This window comes from Phoca vitulina, unplaced genomic scaffold (assembly GCF_004348235.1).
Source record: "Phoca vitulina isolate PV1807 unplaced genomic scaffold, GSC_HSeal_1.0 scaffold21, whole genome shotgun sequence".
NCBI classification, from domain to species: Eukaryota; Metazoa; Chordata; class Mammalia; order Carnivora; family Phocidae; genus Phoca; species Phoca vitulina.
The window spans coordinates 16426583-16451381 of record NW_022589724.1 but is presented as its reverse complement, the minus strand read 5'-3'; the positions used below and the strand labels follow the sequence as shown (position 1 = coordinate 16451381).

Sequence of the window (24799 nt, the reverse complement as noted above, 5' to 3'; positions counted from 1 at the left end):
GCATCGAGCCTCACATCGGGCTCCCCACTCTGCAGGAAGCCTGCTTCTCCCTCTCCCACTCCCCCTGCTTGTGTTCCCTCTCTCCCTGTGTCTCTCTCTGTCAAGTAAATAAATAAAATCTTAAAAAAAAAAAAAATCTGATCTCTCTACCTGCCCCTCTCCAGCCCATCTTTGTTTTTTATCCATGCTTTTACATCTTGAATCTTCTTTCAGTTTCGAGAATGTGCCATTTGAGAGTTCCATCTTCTCTCTCTCTCTCTCTCTCTCTCTCTCTCTCTCACACACACACACACACACCACTTTGGACTTTTACACATGCTATTCTTTCTGCCTGGACCCCACTCCCACCTTCTTTCCTTGCTCTTTCCCTGGATAACCTCTCCCAATCAGTCAAGGCTCACCGCCTCCAAGCAGCCTTCCTACCCTGCCCAGTCTGTGTTAAGTGCCCCTTGGTCTCTGCACCTCCCCTATGAAACTTAAACTTTTTTTTTTCAAGTCTTAAACTTTATCACTCGAACCTATACCATCTCTTTAAACAGTTGAAGATTCAAACTTTTTTTCCCGACTACAACTCAGTTATGCAAAACACTGTGGTCTTCTGAATTTTCTACCGCTGATAAAATCTTTTCCTCAAGTTTCCATTCCACTGATAGCAAAAAAAAAGTATTTCAAATTGCCAATTAAGGATACAGAGCATCCTCTTTAGGGAAACTATTTAGTCTGTTCAAAGTTGAACTCCTCATCAGCCAACCCTGTCTTTTCCCCACCGAGCAGCTCCCTCACCTCCACTTGGCCTGAGGGTACACATGCTGCAGATAGCAGAAGGACTTTGGTATAGACGTGGCCTACTGGATCCTTGTTGGGGTCACTATATGATTCCTTACTTGAGCTTGGCTCTGAGCCCCCTTGCACTGGCAATCCATTAGGATATGGATGCCTTGGGTAGTCTTTTGAGAAGGGCTATGTGCTGGAATCCACTACCAAAGTCCAAAGTCAAAAGGTCCCCACACTCTGAACCCCCCTTGTTCTAATCTCAGGGAGCCTTCCCCATCCCTGTTTCCATGGGGGCAGGGGGGTATGCTAGGGGGCAGGGGGATATGCTAGGATGTCTTGTCAGCTTTCTTCTGTCTACCCCGTGGGTGCAGGAATGGGAGGCTGACTTCTGCCAGCCTCTTGCTCACCTCCTGCTTACCTCTCACGGGAGCTCCCGTTGGCTTGTTGGATAAAGGGGCTCCCCAGATCCCCAGACTAATCCCGGATCTTCTGGGGCGGCAGCCCCCAGTGTTCCTGCTCACCTGCCCTGTGACTTTTCCCAAACCCTTGTTAGTATCTTAAGCATTTGTAGATGTTGCCCTCGAGGCTGGGGTGGATGGGGAAGGGGTGCTGACTTCTAATAGTCCAGGAAGAGGTTGTTGACCCTTGAGTCTGAGCTCCTGGCCCCCTAGCATTCTCTCCTCAGCAATCCCTCCCAGCCCTGGTGGCAGAAAGAAGGGTTTTCTCCTCCCTTTTCCTGTCTGGTGGGAACTCCCCCGAGGTCATAGCCCGTACCATCTGTACATTAAAATAAGACACTATGATCTGAGTCAGCCAGGCCTGGCTTTGATATGTAAGGGGACCTTCACTTCCGGCACAGGCCGGCTTTCGAAACTCTTATCTAGCTCAAGACACTACAAAGTCAGCTTTGAGATGCAAAGCTGGGCAGTGACCCCCTTTCTTCTCTAGATGGTATCTGTCCTTCTACCTGAGGGATGAATCCTTTTGATTTAGTGGGTGGGGTGCCATAGACAAATATGATTTATGGAGAATGAAAAATGCTTTATTTTAACCTTTTCAAAACCATTACTCACCTTGCACACATTTGCACACATGCATAGAAGCATTTGTACACGGGTATCTCCTACTAGGCTATGGGGAGCTTGAGGACAGAGTGTCTATTTTGTCATTGTATTCCCAAGGCCTGGTACATAATAATAAAGATTTATTGGATACTTGAGTGGATGAATGAATGAATGAATGCCTGAATGCAGGAATGCCTAAGTCTAGCGCTTGAGCCGAGAACGTAAACAAAGACCCATAATTAAGAAGCAGATCACAAGAGAACACACAGTTTCTAACTGCTTCCAGAGAAGAGCAGGACTTGAGAGTAGCCGTGGACAGGTATCAGCATCCGTTTAAACACCAGTCTCTGTGACTCTAGCACCTACAGAATGGCTGTGGCATAGAGCCCAATACCTCTCAATCTGGGGTTCAGAGAAACCCAAATATTTTGTACCAGCTGTTCACCCCTGCCAGTCCCAGGGGTGGGGAGTGTCTTCTTCAGACCCCCCCAATGAGACAGTGACTGAGCCCAGATGAGACCAGGTGTCCCAGCTCATTGGTCACAGAGGAAACCACATCTCAGCCAAAGACGCTGCTCTCACTTGGCAGAAAGGCTCAGTTTACTTGCAGGTGAAGGATGGGGCACGGTTTAAACCGGGAGAGGTGTCCTCATTGGTGTTGGGGGTTTATGGCCACCCTTTGAGGAGGCTTTGGGCAGCCTAGGGACAGCCAGGGACAGTAGGCCACTCCCTGCAGACTCAACAGCTTGCAGCCCACAGCTCCCAGCCTTCCGTCCCCTAAGAAAGCCTGCAGACAGTGCTGGCTCACTCTGGGATGATTTACTTCCCTGAAATACCTCAATTTAAATGCTAATTTCCCCAGAGCTGAGGGGTGATCGGCTCTTGCATGCTGGTGACTGTGTATTAATGTATCCAAAACACTCACACATATTCTTAAATTGGGACAGGAGGGAGGGAAGACCTGAGGAGGTGGGGGGAGGGTGGTGGAGGAGCCCAGTTTCCCCTGCTTGTCCTTCTTGTCAGCATGGCTGATGAGCGTGAAGCTAGACAAGGTGCATCCTCCGTGGAATGCTCTGTGGGTTTGAGTCACTTAGAGGTTGGGTGCAGGTGGCATGGAGGCTGAGGAGGCCTGCCTCTCACCTCTGCACACAACTGAACAGATGCTTAGGGGGCTTCTACTGAGTAGGCACTGTCTTGGGTTCTCTGAGGCTCACGAAGAGATTCAGGATCTAGTGTGCGATTCAGGAATTGGGACCATCACTAAAGAGAACTTCACATGAATCCTCCTCCCAATCCCTTGAAGTCCCAAACTCATTACTCCCATTTTGCAGGTGAGGTCACTGAGGTTCCTAAAATGGAAGTGACCTCCCCAAAGTCAGGCAGCATCTGGACCATGTCTGAAGGGCTTCTGAACACTTGCCTTTTCCACCACCAGACCCCAAGGCCACTTCTGGGATCTAATCACGGACAAGATGCATGAGGGAAAAGTGATAGGAAGGTTTTATTCCAACTGGGGAAAATTGGGATGATGACATGGAAGAGGAGGTGGTTTTTAACTGGGCTCTTGCTTCCTGCTGGTGTTCCTCACCCCACCCCATCCCCTGCTTCTTGGCCCCAGTGTGAATGCACACAAGGACACAGTGTTCATCAAGAGTGGGAGGTCTGACCAACCCCTGCTTAGAGGGATCACCCTTTCCAATCTGGTCCCTGCCACCTCAGGGGGCTTGGGGCCCCTGGCTCCTAGCTGAGCTCCATGGGAGCCCGGGTGCCTGTGCACTTAGGAAGAGGAAGAAAGTAGGGTTTGAAGCTCCGTGTGGAAGAGCTAAAATTTTAGACCCCAATTCCCAATATCCCTTAGATCCCGTGTTCACTGAGCACTCACTTTGTATGTAGTTTGCACCGTGCTAGGCCCTGGGGAGGTGGCAGTAAAAGAGGCACAGTCTTGGCCCCCATGGAGCTCACAGTTTAGTGGGCAAGGTACCTATCCTACAGGGTCGCCTTGAGCACCTCTACAGTTAGGAGCTGGAAGCTCTTTGTGGAAGCAAAAGCGGAGCGTAGCAGGAGAACCGGTCCTGGGCAGATTTCTCAAAGGCAGGGAAGTAACGTGTGGTCTGAATGATAAGTAGGCCATGGCCAGGTGCAGGGGGCAGGGGTGAGGGCTTTCTGGAGAAAGGGTAAATCCCCAGTGGGCCCTTTGGAAGAAGCGGGCATGCCCTACAAGGGGAACTTAAGAGCAATCAGTGTAGCTGGAGAACCAGGGGACAGGGGCTCAAAACATGAGGCAGGAGAACAGGCAGGGGCTAGATCTCGAAGGCCTTGCAGACCCTGCTACGTTGCTTGCGTTCTCCCCTGGTCCTCGTGAATGGAGGCGCTTCTCTGTCTGCTGCTGTGTCCCCAGCGTGCAAAGCAACCCCTGCGACATGGGAGACCCAAATCAATGTCTGTGGAATGAATGAGACCTCATACTCCCAGAGTTCTCCCGAGTCCCCGGAGCCTAGCATCTGCTTTTTAAAAATGTGATGAATCGTTTTCATAGAATATCAACGGAGCTTGAACTCTTTTCATGGATATTTTGGGGGAGATGTTTGTCTACAGAAACCGGGGCCCTGTCACTCTTTGAAACACGACATGCACTTGTGTACACACACAGACCCATCGTGGGCACAGAGCACACCCACTCTGGCAGGGAACAACAGAACTGCCCCGTCTCAGGTGATGTCAGTGATCAGGAGCACGGACTTGGGATTGATCCCTTGAACAGGTGCTTACTGAGTGCCGGGCACTAAGCTAGGAGCCCCATTGGCTGCGAGTGGTCTTGGCCACTGTAACTTCCTAACTGCGGACCTCAGCTGGACAAGTTCCTTAACCCCTCCGGGTGCCCTTTTCTCTATTTACAAAATGGGAATAATAATGGTAGTTGTCCCTTAGAGTTCCCGTGCGGTTAAAATCACACACACATGCACACGCACACACACGCACACACACACATCCTGTCTAGGATATAGCTGATGATGAACAAGATGATCGATAAATAAATATTACTCATTCTTCTTCCTGTCTTCCTGTTACTAGGATTAGTTACAATTTTTCTACACACACGTACACACAAGCTCTGAGAATCGGAATTCGCTTTCCGCCAACTGTATTTAGCCAGCACCCCGCCAGCCTCCTGCATCCCTTTTCCAGGTGGGTGGATTCTGAGGCTGCAGTCTGGGTTCTGTCTGAGGTTCTGGGCCCTGTGGAACCTTCCCAGCAGCTGCCCTTCCCCTCTGTGTTGTTACCTCCCCAGAGAGCCGGTCGATGCGAAGGCCCTGGGCGCCCTCTGCTGGCAGCGGCCCTGCAGGACTCATGACCATCCCCAGGCGGCCGCCGAAGGGCTGGGTCCTGAGGGACCGTCCTCGGTCTTGCTGTCTTGCCACCCCCTGCTTCGCCCCTGCCTCCCTCCCTCCCAGCCTTCACACTGGCTTGCGAACTCCCACCCCTACATCTTTCGCCTCCTTCTCAAGCGTTTCCTCGGGATCCTCCCTGCTTCCTGAAAGGTCAGGGTGAGAGCCTTCTTCCAACAAGACGGGCATCATGAGCCAGGCCCCCCGCCATCCTGAGGTTGCCCACTGCGCTCCTCCCATTATCCATCTGGGGTCAGATTTACCCACCAAGTGAAGCCTGGCTTAACCAGAAGGCAGAGGGATAGGGGGGTGAAGGGGGCAGCTCTGTCTTTAAAAGCAGTGGCAGAGAGGGTGTGAAATGGAGACCCCCGGATGGTAAAGTGAAAAAACATAAGCGTGCTCTCAGATCCCTCTTCCCACATGCACTCTGTGCCAGTCCAGGAAGGCGCTGCTCCCCTCAGAGCCTCTACTTCCCCATTGGCTGAGGGAAGGCACCCAGCTCCTGGCGATGGAGTGCAGCCTGGGGAAGCCCCGTGGAGAACAGAGCACCTGGTGTGGTCTGGTCGGAATGAGCAGCGGGCTCCTTCTCTCAGCTGCGGTCTGTCCGGGCTCAGCACACCCATGGGTGCTCCTGCCCTTTCGGCTTTGACAGCGTCCTGCACCTGAGCAGAGCTTTGGGGCCAGACCAGCCGGGATCTCCAGCCGCATTGTGCTTCATCTGTTCAACCTCTAAACTGAGGGTCTTAACAGCACCTACTTCACAGGTTGGTTCGAATGCACAGTGCCTGGTGCGTATCATTAAGGCAGACTGAACAGCTTTTATAATCCTCATCTTACTGATGAGAAAATTGAGGTTTGAGTGGTCTGCTCCAGGTTATGCAGCTGGGGTGTGCTGTGGGCAGAACCGGGGCCCGGTCTTCAGAGCCATTGGCATCTTCTCAGGCCTGCCCTTACCTGCCCATGAAACAGGTGCTTGGGTCTCACAGGGAAGGGTCCCAGAAGCAGCCAGCCCACCCGGTGTTCCTGGTGGCTGGGCCCCACTGACTGTTCTGCATGGCTAATTTGTTTCTCCTCCCGTAGGCTGGGAAGATCTAGAGGACCAGGGAAGGATCCAGCCTCGCTGAATCCCTAGATCCAGCTCAGGGCTCCACACAGAGTGTTCAGCTGACGAGGGCAGGGCCGTAGCTTTGTGGCAAGATCTGTGTCCCCACCGGCCAACCTCACAAGAGAGACAGGAGGAAACGTAGTCCCTCAAGCCGAGTGTGCAATCAGCAGACCTGGGTGCAAATCCCAACACTCACCACCTCTTACCCCTGTACCACCTCTGAACCCTGAACCACATGTTTTATCATCTGCAAAAAGAATATAATCATAGCTATCTTGCTGTGAAGACTAAATGAGAAAATGTATGCAAAGTGTTTAACCAGACCCTAGCAGATGATAAGGATCCGAAACTTTGTAAGAGATGATGGTGATGACAAAGATGGGGATAATGGCTCTTCCTCTGGACTCCAAGGTGCTCAGGGGTCAAGACACAGGGGAGCTGTTCACTAAATGCATGAGTCGATGGGGGGCTTCACAGGTGCCTGGGGGAGGTGCACACCGCGGGACGTAGAGTACAGACAGGAAGGGACCCAGGCCCCCATGACATTTACACAGCTGCTTCTGAACGGCCCTGAGATCCAGTCTCCAAAGGCATTGCTTTGGCATTCCCTGCTTTTGTTTTCCTCTTTCTGATTTTCATTTCAAGTTTGCCTATTCCAGGGGGCACAATGTAGTGATAAATATCCACCTCCCTTTGTTCTTCTCCTTTCCCTCCTCCTCCTCTCCAGATTGTAATTAGGGTATCAAATTCTGAGGGTCTCTGAATATGAGAGAATCTCAAAAGTGAGATGTTAATATGGAGATGCCTCCAATACCATCTGTACCAATGGCTGTCCAGTTCCCTGCTTGCACACTCTCAGGAACGGGAAGCTCACCACCTCTCCTGGCAGGCTGTTCTATTTGGAGGCAGGTCTGTTGTGTAAAAGATTGAAGCCCACCTCCATGTGATGCACTGTTACTACCCCACCTGCCCTAAAGACTACCATTGTTGGGGGTTCAGTCCCCTGAGGTCACCCCAAAGGACTGTCTTAGAAACAGTTTCCTGGGATGGCCCTACAGGGAAGGAATAGAGACCCCTGAAGAGATTAGGGCAGGAGAAAGAGCACTAGCCTGGGGGGAGGGGGGAGGGATCTCGGAGAAAGTTGCTCCCCTTCTCTAGGCCTCAGTTTCCCTATCTGTAAAAGGAGGAATCTGATGCAAAAGATCCCTTAGGACCTTTCCACTTGAACACCCACTCATTCTTTCAAGCCTTCCTGCCCCTTTTTCTCCAAGCACTCCATGCTCTTCTCAGTTCCCTCACATTCTGGCTCACCATTGTCATGGCTTATGCAAGGGGATGTTTAACCGCCAAATATATAGTTTGTAGAGCATCAGACTGTGTCTTAATCAATTGGCAGCTTTATCCCATTAAGTGTTTACAACTACCCCGAGATCTCACTTTATAGCAAGGAGACTGACGTTCTGAGTGGAGCTGGAGTTTCCTCCAGACTGCACAGCTAGGACATGGCAGGCCAGGATTCGGAGCCCTAGCCTGCCAGATTCTGGAGCCTGTCGTTAGCACCCTGTCCTCTGAGCTGGGATTCGGGGAGCCAGGGGCATGGCAGCAAGGACGCACACCCACTCATGAGTCTCTCTATGCTGACGACAGGCTCGCTGCCCTCCAACCTGGAACCGCCCCCCCCACCCCCCCACCCCCCCGCCCCGGCAGCCTCCACGCCCTCATTTGGCAGTCTTTCTGCTCCTCTCCACAGGGAGAACAACTTCATCAAGGACTTCCCTCAGCTGGCCGATGGGCTGTTGGTGATCCCACTGCCGGTGGAGGAGCAGTGCCGGGGGGTCCTCTCGGAGCCCCTCCCGGACCTCCAGCTGCTCACTGGTAAGATACACCCGCTGGGCTTCCCCCAGCTTCTCTGACCCCACACCTGGCTTCTCCAGGTGCCTGTCAGCCCTCCACACATCCAAGACGGGCCTCTCCAGGCCTCCTCCTTCCTGAGAGACGGAAGGCCAAAGGGACCTGCCTTGTGGGGGCTCCTGCTATGGGCTGTGCAGAGCTAGGGGGTTCCCTGAGACTCTAGACTCTGAGCTGAGCCAGACTGACTCTCAGCAGATTTCAAAGATATTAACTGTAGTCACCATGCTGCGCATCAGACCCACAGAACTTCTTCATTCCACATAACCAGACCTTTGGACCCTTTGACCAACACCTCCCCATTTCCCCTAACCCCCAGCCATTCTACTCTCTGCTTTTACGAGTTCGACCTCTTTCGATTCTACATAAAAGTAAGATCATGCAGTACTTGTCTTTCTGTGTCTGGCTTATTTCACTAGGTTTATTTTTAAATCATTCTAAAGTAAAATCACTGGACCCCTCAACAAGGAGCCTCTCTTACTTGAAAGCGTTTGTTACACAGCTTGATTTTGAACATGGGGTTGGGTATTATTTTCCAATCCTGTGGGGTGGGTATTATTTTCCCTGTTTTATAGACGAGGAATCTAGACTCAGAGAAAGGACAGGACCAGCCCAAGGTCCCATGGCACGCCTGCCAGGATGAGAACCAGGTGCCATGGCTCCAGGTCTTCTGCCCTTTCCACTTGGCTCTGCAGCTCCCTGCCCCTACCCCATCCCCCTCCCCCTCCCCCTCACAGGGAAGCTACCTTCTGTAGGCTCTCCTGAGGCTCCATATCTTCTGTCCCACCCAGGATGCCCTTCTGCTCCCCCTCATCTTCTCCCAGTTCCTCTCCTGTCCTTTGTGGAGGGATTTTCCTAAGATGTAAGGGCCCTGGTTCTGCTTTTGTGATATAGTCATTGGATATCTCAACCACTGCTCAGGGAGAATGGTCCCCCTGACGAGTGATGGACGTCTCACCGAGAGGGAAATCGCCCCCCAGGGAGGACCCATCTACCATTTGCAAGCCCTTGGAAGCTCCACGAGCCTTTCCTGTGAAGGGGCACAAACAGGATAGAGGACCCACGTGTGTTGAGGGTCTCCCAGGGGCCATGCACCCTGCGTGTCTGAATCCATGTAACCCTGCAAGGGTTATTGTCCCCCTTGAAACAGATTAAAAAAATCATTTAACGAGTCCAAGGCCACAAGACTAGTCTGTCGTCGAGTCAGGATTTAAACCCAGTGGGTCTTGACCCCAAAACTGATGCTGTATCCATGACCCTCCATCCCCTTCTTGACCTGTCCTCATTCAAAAAGGGCCCAGATGTAGATCAAATGAAATCACAAATATAAAAATGCTTTGCAGAATCTGTAAAAGCCTGCTATGCCTTCCTTAAGTTTCATAAGATCACAGAATTTCAGAGCTGACAGGGACTGTAAAGGGCATCTAGTCTAATCCTCCTTAGCAATGAAGAAATCAGGTCCGTAGTAGCCCCACTGAGTAATGAGTCCTCTTGGATACCCCCAGTCACAGGGAGCTCACCACCCCTTAAAACAGATAGCACCATGGTCCATGGGGAGGTGCTGTGCTCTAATGGGAAGGACCCTGGATCTGTGTCTGATCTTTGTGTGTCCTTGAGCACTTTCTCCTCTGAGCTTCAGTTTCTTCTACTGAAATAGGGGGTATCACAATTATTTGTCAGCATTGGGTGAGTACTGGAGATTGTGGGTATAAAATGCTCGGTGCATCGTGGTTCTATATTAGTGGTTCAAATTGTTAGGATTATTTGTTTTGATTTGAGGATCTTTGGAGGCATCCTAATAAGGAAACTGTTACATTTCTAGAATTTAAAAAAAAGTAATTACCAGGAAAAATACCTCCCTCCATTGCAGAGCCTCATTTTACCCCTAATCTTTGGTAGAGATCTAGGATAGAGTTGGGTAAGACGGGAGTCAAGGATGAGTAAGGACTAGGGATGGGCTTATGATGGGGAATAGGATGCAGGTGAGTAGGTGAGCCAGGAAATCAGCATTTGTTGGGAGCCTATTATTATGTACCAGGCTCTGTTCTAGGCTCTGCAGGAGTGAGAATAATAAAGACCATGGCCTCGACCTCAAGAAGCTGACATTCCACGGGAGGAGCTTATATTCCAGCCTGGAATACAGGAAGGACCAGGGATGGAGAGAAGTGAAGGGCAGAATGCTGACCAGTTATGGGGTGTGAGGGGCGAAGATGATGGCTTTATACATGTCTTGGTAATCAAAAGAGGTAGCATTTTTTTTTCTTTTGGATATCATGCCACCCAGTGAATGAACTGCATCCACAGCCTACATCAGAATGCTCTGCCTCCCTCTCTTGAGGATGGGCCCCAGTTTCCAACACCCATTTCAAGCCTGCTGTGAATCAGGACGAGCACAAAGGATGGGGCAGAGGCTGCTTGGCCGCAAGTGTCTGGTTTTGCTGTGCAAACTGGTTTCTCCTCCCTGACTCGAAACAACGGCCTGTCCTTCCTCCCTGACCCGTTCTCCTTCCCTCCCCAACCTCTCCAGAGGAAGGACAGGACAGGCAGAGCAGATAAACAGAGAGGACATATTTATAATAAAACAACCTCGCTCCAGTAGACATATATTTGGAGATCATGAATATTTTACTTTAAAATGAAAGCTTCTAAAAAAATTATGTTATTCCTGAAAAGGCTAAGGAGGGGAAAAAAAAAAAAGTTGACAGTAATGGACAACTTTTAATACTGCAGTAACGTCCAGGAAGAAATCATTTGTTCCAATGAGATTCTCATTTTCATCTTGGTATCAAATATCTCTTTAAGTGCCTCCTCACCAGGGGACAAGGGAAAAGGACAGAAAATGTGTCTGCCATTTGCAGAGGATACATAACAACAATAATATTAACTGCTGATGTGACTAGCATTTCTTTTCCATGTATTTCTTCCCGATTGTAGACAAAGAGAGTTTTCAATGCTTACAGCAGAAAATTTAGAAAATGCAGATGAATGAATATAAATCAGGAAACAAGAATCTTTTATACACCCACCACTCAGAATTACCGCTTGCTAACATTGTGTTGTTTTTGTCTTTGTTTATTCTTTGTCTATACCTGTGTTTCCCAAAATGCATTCTATGGAACATGAGTTTCAGTGAACCCTCTGGAAAAACGGGATTCCTCAGTCATAAAAGTTTGCAAAATGCTGTACACTGCTACCTTCATAGAGCTTTAGAATGCATATTAATCTAGTCAAGGTGCTAAGAAATTATACAGATTTTTAAAAATCTTGTTTAACTTCATTTAACTCAGTCTTACTTGAAATGTGGGCTTTTCTGTGTGTGCGCAGGTATCTCATGAGATCCTTATGCACATCCCACGTTTCCATGTTAGGAAACAGTGGTCCACACAGGGGTCAGCAAACACAAAGGGCCGGATCATAAATGTGCTAGGCCCTGCAGGCAGCCGCTCATCTCCGCGGTCATTGTGCGAAAGCCGCCGTAGGGCAATATGTGCAGGATGGGCTGTGGTTTGCTGACCCCCGAGTCTGTACAGCATTGCTAGGTCACCGCAAGACTTCCATTTCTGTTGCCTTATTTGAGTATCACAATGCACCTGTGAAGTAATGTCAGCACAGGTAGCCATAGTATCAGATGGGGAAACTGAGGCACAAAGCTGCCTAATGACCCATGGCAAGTTGCCTGCAGGGTTAAGCGGAATCCTAAATCTACTTTGGCTTGCTTGCAAGCTGTTGGGAAGAGAAAAAGGATGGGGGCTGAGATCAAAGGCCAGGAAGAGGCCTGGAGGCAGGTCCGGATAAAGCTGTTGGTTCCAGTGAGAGCCTGCACGCTAAGGCTGAGCCTCTGCCTATTTAGAAGCAGTGGCCATTACTCAGAGCCCAGTTTTGGTGAGTGTTCTCTAAATGCTGGCCTCCCCTGACCTTCCCCTTCTGTCCTCCAGGGGACGTCAGGTATGACGAGGCCATGGGTTACCCTATGGTGCAGCAATGGCGGGTCCGAAGCAACCTCTATCGTGTGAAGCTCAGCACCATCACCCTCTCAGCAGGTGAGGACTGCCCCCCTCCCCGGGCAGCCAAGGGGCTTGGGGTAATTCAGCACATGTTATTGAGGACTTGGGCTGTGCCAGGCCCTGGGCTGGGGATGCTGAGGGAATGAGGCCAGGCCTTCCCTGCCATGAAGGAGCTCACAGGGAGGGTGGATGGACAAGCAGACAGTGACGTCCTTACATTGGGGTAAGTTCTATGCAATAATGGGGCAGCGGTACCCCAGAGGAGGGAGCTGTCCTGAGCAGTCAGAGGGGCTTCCTGGAGGAAGGGGTATCATAGTAGTGCAGGGAAGGGTGAATAGGAGAGGAGGGGGTAAATGACAATCTATAATGTCATAAAAGACATCGTACATAAATGACATTTATGTTCTATATATTTCAGGCTTGTGGATTTTAAGTTCTTGTGTCTTCTGGATGATTTCCTTTCCTACCCATCTCCTATACAGTAATAACACGTATTCCTCCAACACACATGCACGTACAATGCCCCCACTCCACCTGAACACACCCTGTGTGTCATGTGATGCAGACAATTTGTAATTCTCAGAATGGGACATGTTCTTTCATGCCTCTGTGACTTTGCACATGCTGTTCCCTCTGCCTGGATCTCCTTGCCCAGGGAGCACATCCTGCAGTACTGGGAGACTCCTCCTGCATCCTCCACTTCCCCCAGAATAACTCAAGGAATTCCGTGCAAGCAACTACCTATAGGGGCGCCTGGATGGCTCAGTCGGTTAAGCCTCTGCCTTCGGCTCAGGTCATGATCCCAGGGTCCTGGTATCGAGTCCCATATCGGGCTCCTTGCTCAGCGGGAAGCCTGCTTCTCCCTCTGCTCCTCCCCCTGCTCATGGTCTCTCTCTCACTGTCTCTCAAATAAATAAATAAAATCTTAAAAAAAAAAAAAAAAAGCAACTACCTGTATTAAAGCACCAATATGCTTGATTCATATCTGAGCCATGTCTGTTTCCCACACTGACCCAAGAATTGCAGGTACAGTGTGGGCCCCATCCATTTCCCTATCCCTGTTTCCTATATTCCTATAGTCTCTGTAACAGAGAATCAACACAGGGTTGATACTCTTGTTTGATAAAGGAATTAAAAAAATGAAAACTGAAAAATTCGGAATGAGTGAAGGACTCTGGAAAGATGGGGTTTTCTACCCTGGCTCTTACTCATAACACTGCCACTGGGTTATTGTCCGGGCGCTTCCTATGTATTTGCCAGCACTTTTCTTATCTTCTCTTTTTCAGGATCATTTTGTTCCTGAGCAACACAAAACTCTTTTAGCCTAGGAATCAGAGGACTTTCCCATCTGGGAAGTATAAATAGTAATTACTGCTGCCGTTGGCTAAGTGCTTTATAACATTTTATATCTTAGGACTTCTATCAGTCCTGCAAGGAAGACATTATTTATCCCATTTTTTTTCAGATAAGGAAACTGAGGGTCAGAGAGGTTACGTAACTTGCCCAAGGTCACACAGCTAGTAAGTGGCCGAACAGGAGGAGAGCAGGGATTTGATTGCAGTTTTGTCTGCCTGGATAAAGAGCCACAGGTCATCTCCATGGTTATTTATTGTTTAAGAGAAACAATCTCATCATTAACACTGCTGTATTAATTACCAGTTGCAGGAGTTAACAGATTGGTGGAGTTTGTCCTAATCAAACACTCATTCTTTGAGGCATGTTTCTGTTTTCCCCACCACCCACACCCTCGCACCTCACTTGTGAATCAGACAGCGATGTATCTGTTAGAACTACAGAGGTGTATCAGCTTTAATTAATCAATGATGATGCTCTTGAGAACCCCCTTGTAAATGAAATGTTGGCAAATTGGAGTTCATGTTTAATGTTGAAGGAGAGCTTGCTTGCTCTTTTACAGTTTGCTTTGATGTGGCACAGAATCCATTGCTTTCATAATAATGGCGGTTGGTGTTTCTGCCGTGTCCCGGGAACTGTGCCCTTGTACCTGGTTGGGGTGGGGTGGGGAAGGATGCATGTGCACAATCAAAGACAAGTGGAATGGAACTTCTGCTTTCAAGGTGGTGCCCACTGAAAGTGCAAAGCCTAGGTGCCCCAGGCCAAGATTGTGTGAACAGCTTCTTGGGAGGGTGGGAGTGACCTTCCAGAGCCTTAGAGCATAGGAATGACTTAGGGAGGAGGTGGAGAGGCCATTTCCGGTGAACGGTGGTGTGTATGTGTGTACGTTTTGCAGTTTGGGGGCTGTAAATGAAGAAAGGATGGTGGAAATCTCAGGTCACGTTTAGGAGACCTAAGAAGGCTGATTTGGCTGGATGTAAAGCCTGATACAGTGGCTCATGGGAGATGCCCTTGGAGACCTGGAATACCAGGTGAGGTCGTGGGTAGACTGGTCATTGGTAGCAGGAAGGAGCTCAGGCAGGTCTTAAGGCTCTCGGAAGAACAGCTTGGTGACCTGCCTGTCAGAGCAAGGAGCACGGAGCTGTGTTTACGGAGTCATTGCTGCGCAGGCTCTGTGCTAGGCACGGAGGACCTAGGTCTCCTTGGCACAGGACTAAGAGCAGCAAGGAGGCCCTTGACACTGTCAGGAGATGGAACTACCACTCTTTCAGGGAGGTAGAGGCAGAAAGGGAAGCAGTGTTCTAGGAAGCCAAGCCAGGGATCAGATCCGAGGACATCAGGATATCTGCCGAGCCTGGGCCAGCGCAGCCCCGGGGCTCCAGCTGTGGGCAGTTCAAGCCCTGGGTGACTGGGTGCAGTGGAAAATGCATATGCTTTGGAGTGAGAGCAGAAGGGGCTTGGAGGCCTAGCTCCTCTGGCTGGGAGACCAAGGAAATCATTCAGAGTCTGAGCTTTGACTTGCTCATGTACACAGTGGGGGTTGCAGCGTTGGGGCTGAGACTAAACTGGAACCAGTGGGAGAAACAGCGAGCAGTGTGCTTGGTGCCCGTTAGTTGCTCGGGACAGACGTCAGCTTTGATTTCCTGATGGCGACTTTCAGGTCCCATGACCTCGGTCAACAGGCTTGAGGCCTTCCTCTGCCGTTGGTTCCCTCTTGGCTGCAGGGTCTTGCGTGTCGACCAGAGAGAGCAACCTTTTGCTGTGTGAGCGAGGGGGGGTTTCCCCTTCAGACAACGGCAGCCACCAGGCTGATCCTGGGGTGACACCAAATCCAGGCTGGAGAGAGCCCCCGGCCGCTTATAACTTGCCCGCCACCAGCCTCCCAGATCTGACCCTCCACGTGCTTCTCCTGTGTCCAGGCTTCAACAACGTCCTCAAGATCCTGACCAGGGAGAGCAGTCGGGAGGAGCTGCTGTCCTTCATCCAGCACTACGGCTCCCACTACATTGCAGAGGCCCTCTACGGCTCCGAGCTCACCTGCATCATCCACTTCCCCAGCAAGAAGGTCCAGCAACAGCTGTGGCTCCAGTATCAGAAAGGTAAGTCTCCTCCGACAAGCTAGACCCCGGCTCGGCCATGTCTAAGCTGTGTGGCCTTCGGCATTCCCTGCCCCTCTCTGGGCTTCGGTTTCTCCATGGATAGGATGAGGGGCCGTATGATGATACCTCAGGATTCTTTCAGTTCAGGCCTTTTCTGAGACCCTAGGGTAGTGGGCTGGACTCCAAAACTCCTTCCTTGTACTGCAGGCTCCTTGTTTCCAGCTTTCTGCCACTCACCTTGGGAGCTTCAGTCCCTTCCCACCTCAGTTTTCCCTTCCTGTGAAATGGGTGCTTAAGTAGCCATTCTTGTCCCACCTTGAAAGGGAAGCAGTTAGTGTCACAGCATTTTGAGAAAGACAGAACTATTCCATACTTGCATTGTGTGTTTTAACAGGTCCGTGTATTCACATCCCCATTTTGCAGGCGGAGAAAATGAGTCTCAGTCATGCCAAGTCAAGTGCCCGTAGATACACAGCTAATAAGTAGCAGGGTGAGAACTGCTTCCTGTTGTCATTGTTATTATCAATTAATTGAGAAAGGAGAGCTCTCGATGGACACAAAGGGTGGGGTGCTGCCACCTTCTTCACATGGCTCAGCCACCCCATCTCAGAAACCAAATCAACATAACTCTTAAAACCCCAGAATGTGGGAGCCAGAAGGGACCTTCCTTATGAGTCTCACTGGGCTTAGCACCCCAAGTTTGCAGTTGGAGAAACTAAGGCCCAGAGGGAGGAGGAAGCTTGCTGAGTGTCACTGAGCTCCACTGGGTGGGTCCAAGACAAAGTGGGGTGCTCCATGCTCCCCATCCAGGGTTTTTCATGCTGCCCCTCCTCCCTGACTGGATGAAGCCCCCATGCACCTGCCTTTACCATATCCAGAACCTTGCCTTTTGCCCCTGGGGGCTTGCACCCCCCACCATGGTCTCACCCCTCCCTGCCTCCTGTGTGCAGCTGTGTGGGGCACGGGGTGGTTTATAGATGCAGGGGACATAATTGAGTTGTCTGGGAATAACTGTGTTTTTATGGCTGTGACAATGACGGTCTTTAAGGAAGTGCATTAAATCAATAGAAGTCTCATTGTCTTACCCTATAAATAACGTGACACATCATTAAGCAGGGCAATAAGCTTCAGGACTTTGAAGTAATACAATTAGGTTATGTTTATAAAAACCTTCGCTCACTGTGGTCACTGAACTAATTCGCCTCAGCCTGCACTTGGGGCCCGGGACACCACTGTCATGCTAAATACCACGTCATCTCCATCCTCAACTGCTTCCAGGCCTTGGCCTCTTTCCCTCCAGAAAACTCCACTCCTTATGCCGTGGATGCATGGACTCTGTGGCAAGTAGGATGGGTTTGGGGGCAGGAGGAATGCCGACAGCAGCTGGGGGCCCCCTTCAAGACCCCCAGAGCCCTCGGGGTAGCCACAGACTTGTTGGGAGAACTTCGTGTGGTAGCTTTTCTCTCTGGGCTGCGTGTGCGGAGTCACATTTCTTGCTTCTGAGGTACGCTTGCTCCCAAGAAGGGCCCAGGGGTACGCGGAGACCACCTTAACACTTCTTGCTCTCTCCACCTGCTGTGACCTAGAGGGCACACGAAACACTGTGGGTTTTTTTTTTTTTAATGTGGGAGTGATGTTTGCGAGGGGGAGGCTGAGAAGCAGGGGATTTTCCCCTGAAGAACTAGAAGAACTCTGGACTCAGAGGTAGTGGGTGACCTTTCCGTCCCCAGCCATCGACTCTGTGTCATGGGCACGTGCTGCACAAGGGCGCCCTAGGAAGCGGGTCAGGATGGGTCTGGGTTTGAAAGCAGATCTCTCTGGGGGCAGAGCTGTGGGAAGAGGAGAGAGCTCGCGCGGTGCTGGGGTGGGACAGAGAGGCTTTCAAGTCCCCCTGTCTCTCCTTCCATCCCTGCCAGGTAACCTCGGGCAAGGAACTTCTAAGCTTCTGTTTCCTCGTGTGTTAAATGGGGGATAGGAATTCCCTGGCATGGCTTTTGGGAGAACGAAATGAGATAGTACAGGTAAAATGTCTGGCATGTAGTCAGCACATGAAAAATGATAGCTTGGGTTAAAGCAAAACTTGTGGGCAGGAGCTGAGGATTCTAGACCTGGCCACAGCTCCTGCTCATGGATGACACTCCTTAATCTCCCTGTGACGCACCTATGTCGCTAGAAAAGGACAAATATCCTTTCAACCTAGAGAGTGGAGGGGTGGAGGGGTTCCTGGAGACTTTGAAATCTATGTTTAGCCCCAGGTGGTGGCTTGTCCTTGACGGGAAGGACCAAAGCTGGAAGAGAAGGTCAGGAAAAGAGACCCAATAGGGCATGAGTAACAGCACTTTACAGTGTATAGTCCTGTGTGTTCTCCCACTTACCCCTTGAGGCAAAGAAGGCAAGAATCCCATTCACCCCTCATCTTAGACCGGGAAACCTGAAGCTTAGAGAAGAAAAGGGGCTTGCTGGGGGGGGGGGGGGGTCACAGTTTATGAGGGAAAGGGACGGTGTTTGAATTCCAACCTGAGTACGGTATTCCCTGCACCCTAGATCCGGTGTCCATGGAAATTAGAAACAAATGTCCTAGCCTTTCCAAGTTTACTAACGAGGGGTCTCTTGTTCCTCCTGTGATCTGGGGCAGCCACCAGAAATCACTGGAAAGGCCAAGGGTTTGGGGCTGAATGTGCCTGATTAAAATATTCCCATGAGAGGTTTATTTTACTCTTATTCCCCTAAGTGCTTCTCAGTGTGTGTTCCACAAGAAAAAGAAAAAAAAGAAAGTCACATTTATCATTCATTAATTCTTTAGTTCACTAATATTTCCTAAGGGCCGCTTCTCGGCAGACCTTGTGCCTGGTGCCGGGGCACCGCAGGAGACAAAATGTGGGCGCTGTCCCCACGTTGTTCCTTCCCAGTCTGTCTTAGACTTCCAGCATTTCACCATTTTCTTTTTAACCCACGGGTAGACAGCTGGAAAGAGGGAGGGGGTGGGCACATGGTAAAGAACCTAGTCACTATCATGTGATGGCCCGTATCTATTCTTCCATGGGCCAATTCTGATCAGTTAGGGAATGGCTTAGCTAGGCCACTGTATGGAGGCCACGGAGCCCTTGGCCAAGAACATTATGATCAATTGGCGGTGGCTACCGTGATGCGGTGGGCGGCAGGGAAGGGGTGTCTGTGTATCGTTTTCCCTGCAGCAGGGCAGAGTGAAAGCTAAAAGAACAGACCCACCTTGCGACACTGATTCCAGGGGGCGCTGGACATGCCAAGCAGGACTGGAAAGATCTAGTCAGGGAGGTGGAGTTCGCTACCACCTAGTGGGTCTCAGCATTTCTCAGTTTGGAGGAGACCGGAGCACTGAACAGGCCAGTTAGATGGTGCCTGTCAGAAGCCAGGAAGACCTTAGAAGTAGCCAAAGTCATCCCTGGACCCTCCAGGCCCAGGAGTGCTTAGTGTGGAAGCTGCTTCGCCCATGAGTCTCCTCCGGCCCTCGCCTCTGCTCCCGGGCCGTGCCCCAAGCACCCCATGAAGGTTTCAGTCTCTTGCCTTCAGCTTAATACTTTCACTACATGCTGCTGTGTTCCTGATATGCGCATATTTTTAAAAAAGCTACCTTTCTCCCAATTCACTCTTTGACTAGATACTCACGGATACTGTCTAGCTGTGACCTTGATACACTCTTTTATCTTAATTATGATAAAAAAAGTTACCCATCCTCTGGCTACCTTGGATAAAGACTTCCCCATTTGGAGATAAAGCAGAGGTTTTGCAGTCAGATGGAATCGGGTTCAAATCCCAGCTCTACCTCTTACCGGCTGTGTGATCTTGGGCAAATTGATTCATTCTCTAGATCACTTTCCTCATATGCAAAATACAGGCTCCAATGGAAGCATAGTCCATCAGTGGACTCATCTCGCACTGAGCTGGACACCTAATGATCATCTTGATCCAACCCATTCCCTCCCACCATAGCTGCCACATCTGCTCTGGTAACTATGTTCCCAGGGGCATGTGTGTGTGTGTGTATGAGAGAGAGACCAACTGAGGGAGGTAGGAGGAGTCAGAAAAACACAGAGAGGAAGACAGGTGCATACCAGAATACACACACACACACACACACACACACACACACACACACACGAGAGACAAAGTGTAGAAGAGAAAATGTATGTAATTAATAAGCCTTTTCCAAGTTTATAGACTCGGTGACCCTGTGAAAGGACATTTTCTAGTGAAGGTTATACTGCTCTTGAGTTAAGATTGGGATTGTCCATGGTAAAGAGATGTCCTCACAGATAAATGCCTGTTGCCACCTTTAAAAGATGTTTTATCTCTGTTATAATTTCCCAAGACTGTCCAAGGGAATGAATTTCTGCATTTCCATTTGAATTACAATGCACTTCTGAATGTCAGCGGCTGCATTCCTAGGCTATGCTTTAAAGGAGTTTTGGCTGTTTGAAAGGCAGCCCAGGGGTTGAGGTGGGGGGAGGAGAAGGAAAAGATAGTCAACTGTCACCTCCTTTTGTGAGGACAGTTGTGGTCAAGGGGCTGATGTGGGCTGGAGAACTCTCCTGGGCTTTCAGTTTCCTGAGGGAGCTTGCTTCAAAGACAGCAACCAGACATGAAAGGAGTTGTTCTCAGAACTGAGACCTGCCTGGGTACTGGTTTACTTCTCTGTAGATTTAATCATCGGGGGGCAGTTTTCAGGTCCCATTTGCTTGACCTTCTGTAGCATTTGACAGAGCTGACCACTTCCTGCTAGAGGTACTTTCTGTGTTTGCTTCCATTGTCCCAGATCTTCTTTGTGAGTCACCTGCCTTCCTGCTGGCTTCTTCTCTGTCTGCTTTGCAGGCTCATGCTCTTCTACCAGCCCAGTCCATGTGGCTTCACAGGACCCTGGCCTGGGCCCCTCTTCCTGGACCGTCTTCTCTCTGTGGGGACTCTGTTACCATCCCTACATTGACCACTCCCACTTTATACCTCCGCCTCCAAGCTTTCCCCTGGTATTTGCCGTTATGCCAGCTCCCTTGCCCACCCAAACTCTGCCCCACACAACCTCGCGTTTTCCCAGCATTCTAGTGAAATGTGCCCTGATCTGTTTGTAGGCAGAACCAGAATCCTGAGTCCGTCTTCATATCCTCCTCTCCCTAGCTCCCCCCATTTCCCAAATCTTCTCCATTTTAATTCCCAATTAGGTCTTGAATTTGCCCACTTCTTTCCATCTCACTGCTGTGCCCTGTGTCAAGCTGCCATCATGGCTTGCCTGGACTCTAGCGTTGGCATTCCACCTGGACCCCCTGCAGCCACTCTTATCTCCCATCAATCCAAACCACACAGCAGCCCTGAAGATAAGGATCCATCAGTGCTTTCCAGAGAGACAGAACCAACAGGATGGTTAGATGGATGGATGGATGGATGGATGGATGGATAAAAATCTCTATTATATATAATATTCATATATAAGATATATAGAGAGAGAGAGAAAGAAAGAGAGAGAGAGAGAGATTTATTATGAGGAATTGGCTCATGTGATTATGCAGGCTGGGAAGTTTCAAGCCAAGATCTGTTCAGCAAACTGGAACTTCAGGAGAGCTGATGGTATAAGTTCCAATTCCAAAGCTGGCAGGCTTGAGACCCAAGAAGAACCAATGTTTCAGTTTGAGTCCAAAGGCAAGAAGAGAATGTTGTTCCAGTCAAGCAGGAGGAGTTCTTTCTTACTCATGGGAGGGTCAGCCTTTCTATTCTATTCAGTCCTTCAACTGATTGGATGAGGCCCACTCACATTAAGGAGGGCAGTCTGCTGCTGATCTCATCCAGAACACCCTCACTGACACCCTCACAGACACACCCAGGATAGTGTTTGACCACATATCTGGACACCCCACGGCCCAGTCAAGCTGACATATACAATTACCCGTTAACAGAAATACCATCAGGCTACTTGTTGGGTGAAAACTCCTGGGTGCTTTGTCATTGCCCTGAGGCTAACTTCCACACTCTTCCCCATGGCCTCAGGGCCCTCCCAGATCTGATGTGTCCCCAGCCAACCTCCCCAGCCCCACCTGCTCCAGGCTGTCTGCCTCTCAGGCACACCCAGCCTCACAATCCTTAAGGATGGCAGGAGTCAGGGACCAGAGCCTGGCCACATTCATCTACGCCCGGGTCCCAGCGAGGTGGTGGGAGGTGGCTGCGTACCCCTTTCCCTTCCCCTGGCTTCATGGCTTCGTGGCTTCCATGCAGCTATTTGTAGGATGTGTCTAGCTCTGAGGTAGTGTTTCCTTGGAGAGTAGCGAGGTCAGAGGAGGTTAAATATGAGCTGGACACGCACCCATCTGCAGCACACGAGAGGAGAGAACTAACTTAATTCTCCTCAGAACCTTGCAAAAAGACGATACAGGATGTGGTTCATTAAACACAAATAGGCCCATGAGACTGCCATTTCCACCAGATGAAATTACCAAAAAAAGCATTTGCTCCCCGGTTTAGATTGAGTCCATCTGGAACGGAACACCCTAGTCGTTTTCCTATTGGTGCGCACCAGGAATAATAATCCTTCGCAGGGCTCCACGCAGAACAGCTCACAAAGCATTTTCACGTACATTTTTTCATCCAATTTACTCCTCACACAACGAGCCTGGAAGAGAGGCATTGTTATCTGCATTTCATGCTTGAGGGGAGTGAGACTCAGAAGGGTGAGATGGTCTGTGGGAGTTCACACCAGGGAGCTTGGCAGAGCAGGGATTTGAACCCAGCCTGCTTTCATCAAAAGGACCGTGTTTGTCCCGACCACAGCAGCCTCAGAGAACTCTCTAGATGCTGGCATCAGGCCCAAGGGAACCATTTGCACTTCTGTTCTGTTTCTCTTACCTACCGTCAAAAGAACTGAGGGAAGTGAGGACTCAGAGCGTAGGCCCTCAGCGCGGGCAGGGGAGGAGATACTCTACTCACCGATACCCCTCTGTGTAACTCACTTTTCCTTTTAACTTAGTGGCAGCATTGTAAGGCAGAGCCAAACCCTAGAACGTCAGAGCTGGAAGGAACCTTGGCAGTCCTCGAGCCAGGGTGAGCTTCTCTTTGTGGGCCCATTTTGATCACAAGGTAGTAGCCGCCTGGAGGGCTCGCTGAAAGAGATTCTGGGTCAGGACCAGGCTTGGTGACAAGAATGCAGTGATCCCTTAGCAACACCAGTCATGGGTGTGAGAGAAAGAAAGAGCGACTCTTGTGTAAGGTGTTTCCCATCCTGTTCCCGTTGGGCAGATGGGAAGGTTGAGGTCAGCTTATGCAATCAGTTAGAACCTGCATTTGCAAGGGGGGGATCCTAATAACCAGCTAGCAGCGTTTTTTTGGGTCTTCACCCTCCTGAAAACTCAGAGCAAATTCAAAGACTCCTGGTTGCCAAAGCCCCCCACATCCTTAAAGATGGGAGAGTTACTGGTTGATAGACTGCATGTTTTATTATTTTAGGGTACATGCACATACAAATACATCATTCCTTGAAGGCTTAGAGGCTGCCCCTCTTGTCCTTCCACTTAGGGAAGCAATAAGAGATTGATACTGTTGTAATCTAGTTACTCTGATTCTCTTCAGACAGGAGCCAAAAACACTCCTGTTCCCCTGTCACAGTCCTGTTCCCTTATCACAGTCCTATTCCCCTATCACGGTCCTATTCCCAGAAAAGTGATACAGGGACTGAAGGAACAGGGCCGTCAGGTGGGACCCTTCTCTCTCAGCAGTCTTACACTAAGAATGTGGAATTTCCCTGGAGATGAGTATGGGGCTTTTGTCCTCTCTCTGCCTTCAACCCCTTAGTAAGAAGAAAAAGGACTGGAGGGAACACAGGGGCACAGAGGGACACTTTTGCCTTCCCCAGGTCCTCAGCAGCAGGCAGAACCTACCCTCCTGAGAGCAGCCTCACTCACAGATCCCACAGCACAAAGGCACGTTCCTTGCTACTCTGTCTCTCCTGTCCTTCCTTCATCCTTTTTCACCTCTCCATCGTTCCACACTAGTGTGTCCAGACCCTACTATATGTCAGGCTCTGTATTAGGGGTGAGTGAGACCTACTTCCTGCTCTCAGGAGGCTCACAATCAAATGGGAAAGATTAACCGGTGAACAGACAATGACAAACCTTTTAATAAATGCTGTGACGGAGGAAAGCTTGTGTGTGTGTGTGTGTGTGTGTGTGTGTGTGTGTGTGTGTGTAGGGTCAGGAGTGGAGGAAGCAAGGCTGGGAGACTGGTCCCTAACCATGTAGGGTGGGTGGGAATTTCCCTGGAGGAGAAGACATCCCAGCAGAGCCCTGGAGGGGATGGGCCTTTGCCACCCGGCTGGTGGAGGTGGATTGCAGGGGACAAGACACAGATCTGGGGATGTGGAAAAGCCTGGTGAAATCTGAGTCCTCTCAGACCAGTTGGGAGCAGTAGTGCCGGGATGTTTTCAGGTGCTCTTGAGGGACGCCACTGGCCTGTTTTTTAGATCTTTGAATGTCTCCGTGCCTCAGTCTTCCAAGTAGTCAGAGAAACTGCCATTGCCTCTGTCCCCAGCTGAGGACTCTCATGCACAGGAGAGGCTGAGTCTCCAAATGCCTGCAATGAAGTCAAAACACCAGGCCAGTTTCAGAAGTACCCAGGGAATAGTTGGAAAAGCATCTGAACCTTTCAGGTTGTTATGAAGATGGGATGAGATCATGTGATTAGTTGGCTCATAGTAGGAACTCAACACAGATCCGTCATTGTTGCCCACTCCTTACCAAAGGAGTACCTATCAACAAATACCAGCATACATATCAGGTGTGTGTGAGTCATCTGTCCCATGTGCCAGATGTGTGGCGTGGGACAAGGCATTTTGATTTCCTGAGTCTCAGTTTATCTTTAAGATGGGTATAGTGTTGCTTCCTTCACAGTATTGTTATGGGAATGAACCGAGGCAATGATTATAAAGTGATTATCACTGCACCTGGCATGTAAGAAATACTCAGGAAATGCGAGCTGTTATTATTATCATTTATTATTGTGAGACACAATCGAGTCAGTGATGATTATTATTACCATCAGTTTTCTAAAACAAAAGGCATAATGGTGTGGTGTAGCTCCTTCCAGTCCTGAGTAC

At 50.0% G+C, this 24799-nt stretch overlaps 1 protein-coding gene across 6 annotated transcripts in view; it reads left to right on the top strand.

Annotated features, from left to right (window-relative positions):
• ASTN2 (astrotactin 2) overlaps window positions 1-24799 on the top strand; it is an 877839-nt gene that overhangs the window by 620678 nt on the left and 232362 nt on the right. For all 6 annotated transcript variants that reach the window (XM_032419129.1, XM_032419128.1, XM_032419127.1 and 3 more), the window contains 3 exons: window positions 8080-8204; window positions 12173-12277; window positions 15514-15693. In XM_032419129.1, the coding sequence (XP_032275020.1) occupies window positions 8080-8204; window positions 12173-12277; window positions 15514-15693 (410 nt within the window). The remainder of the gene's footprint in view (window positions 1-8079; window positions 8205-12172; window positions 12278-15513; window positions 15694-24799) is intronic.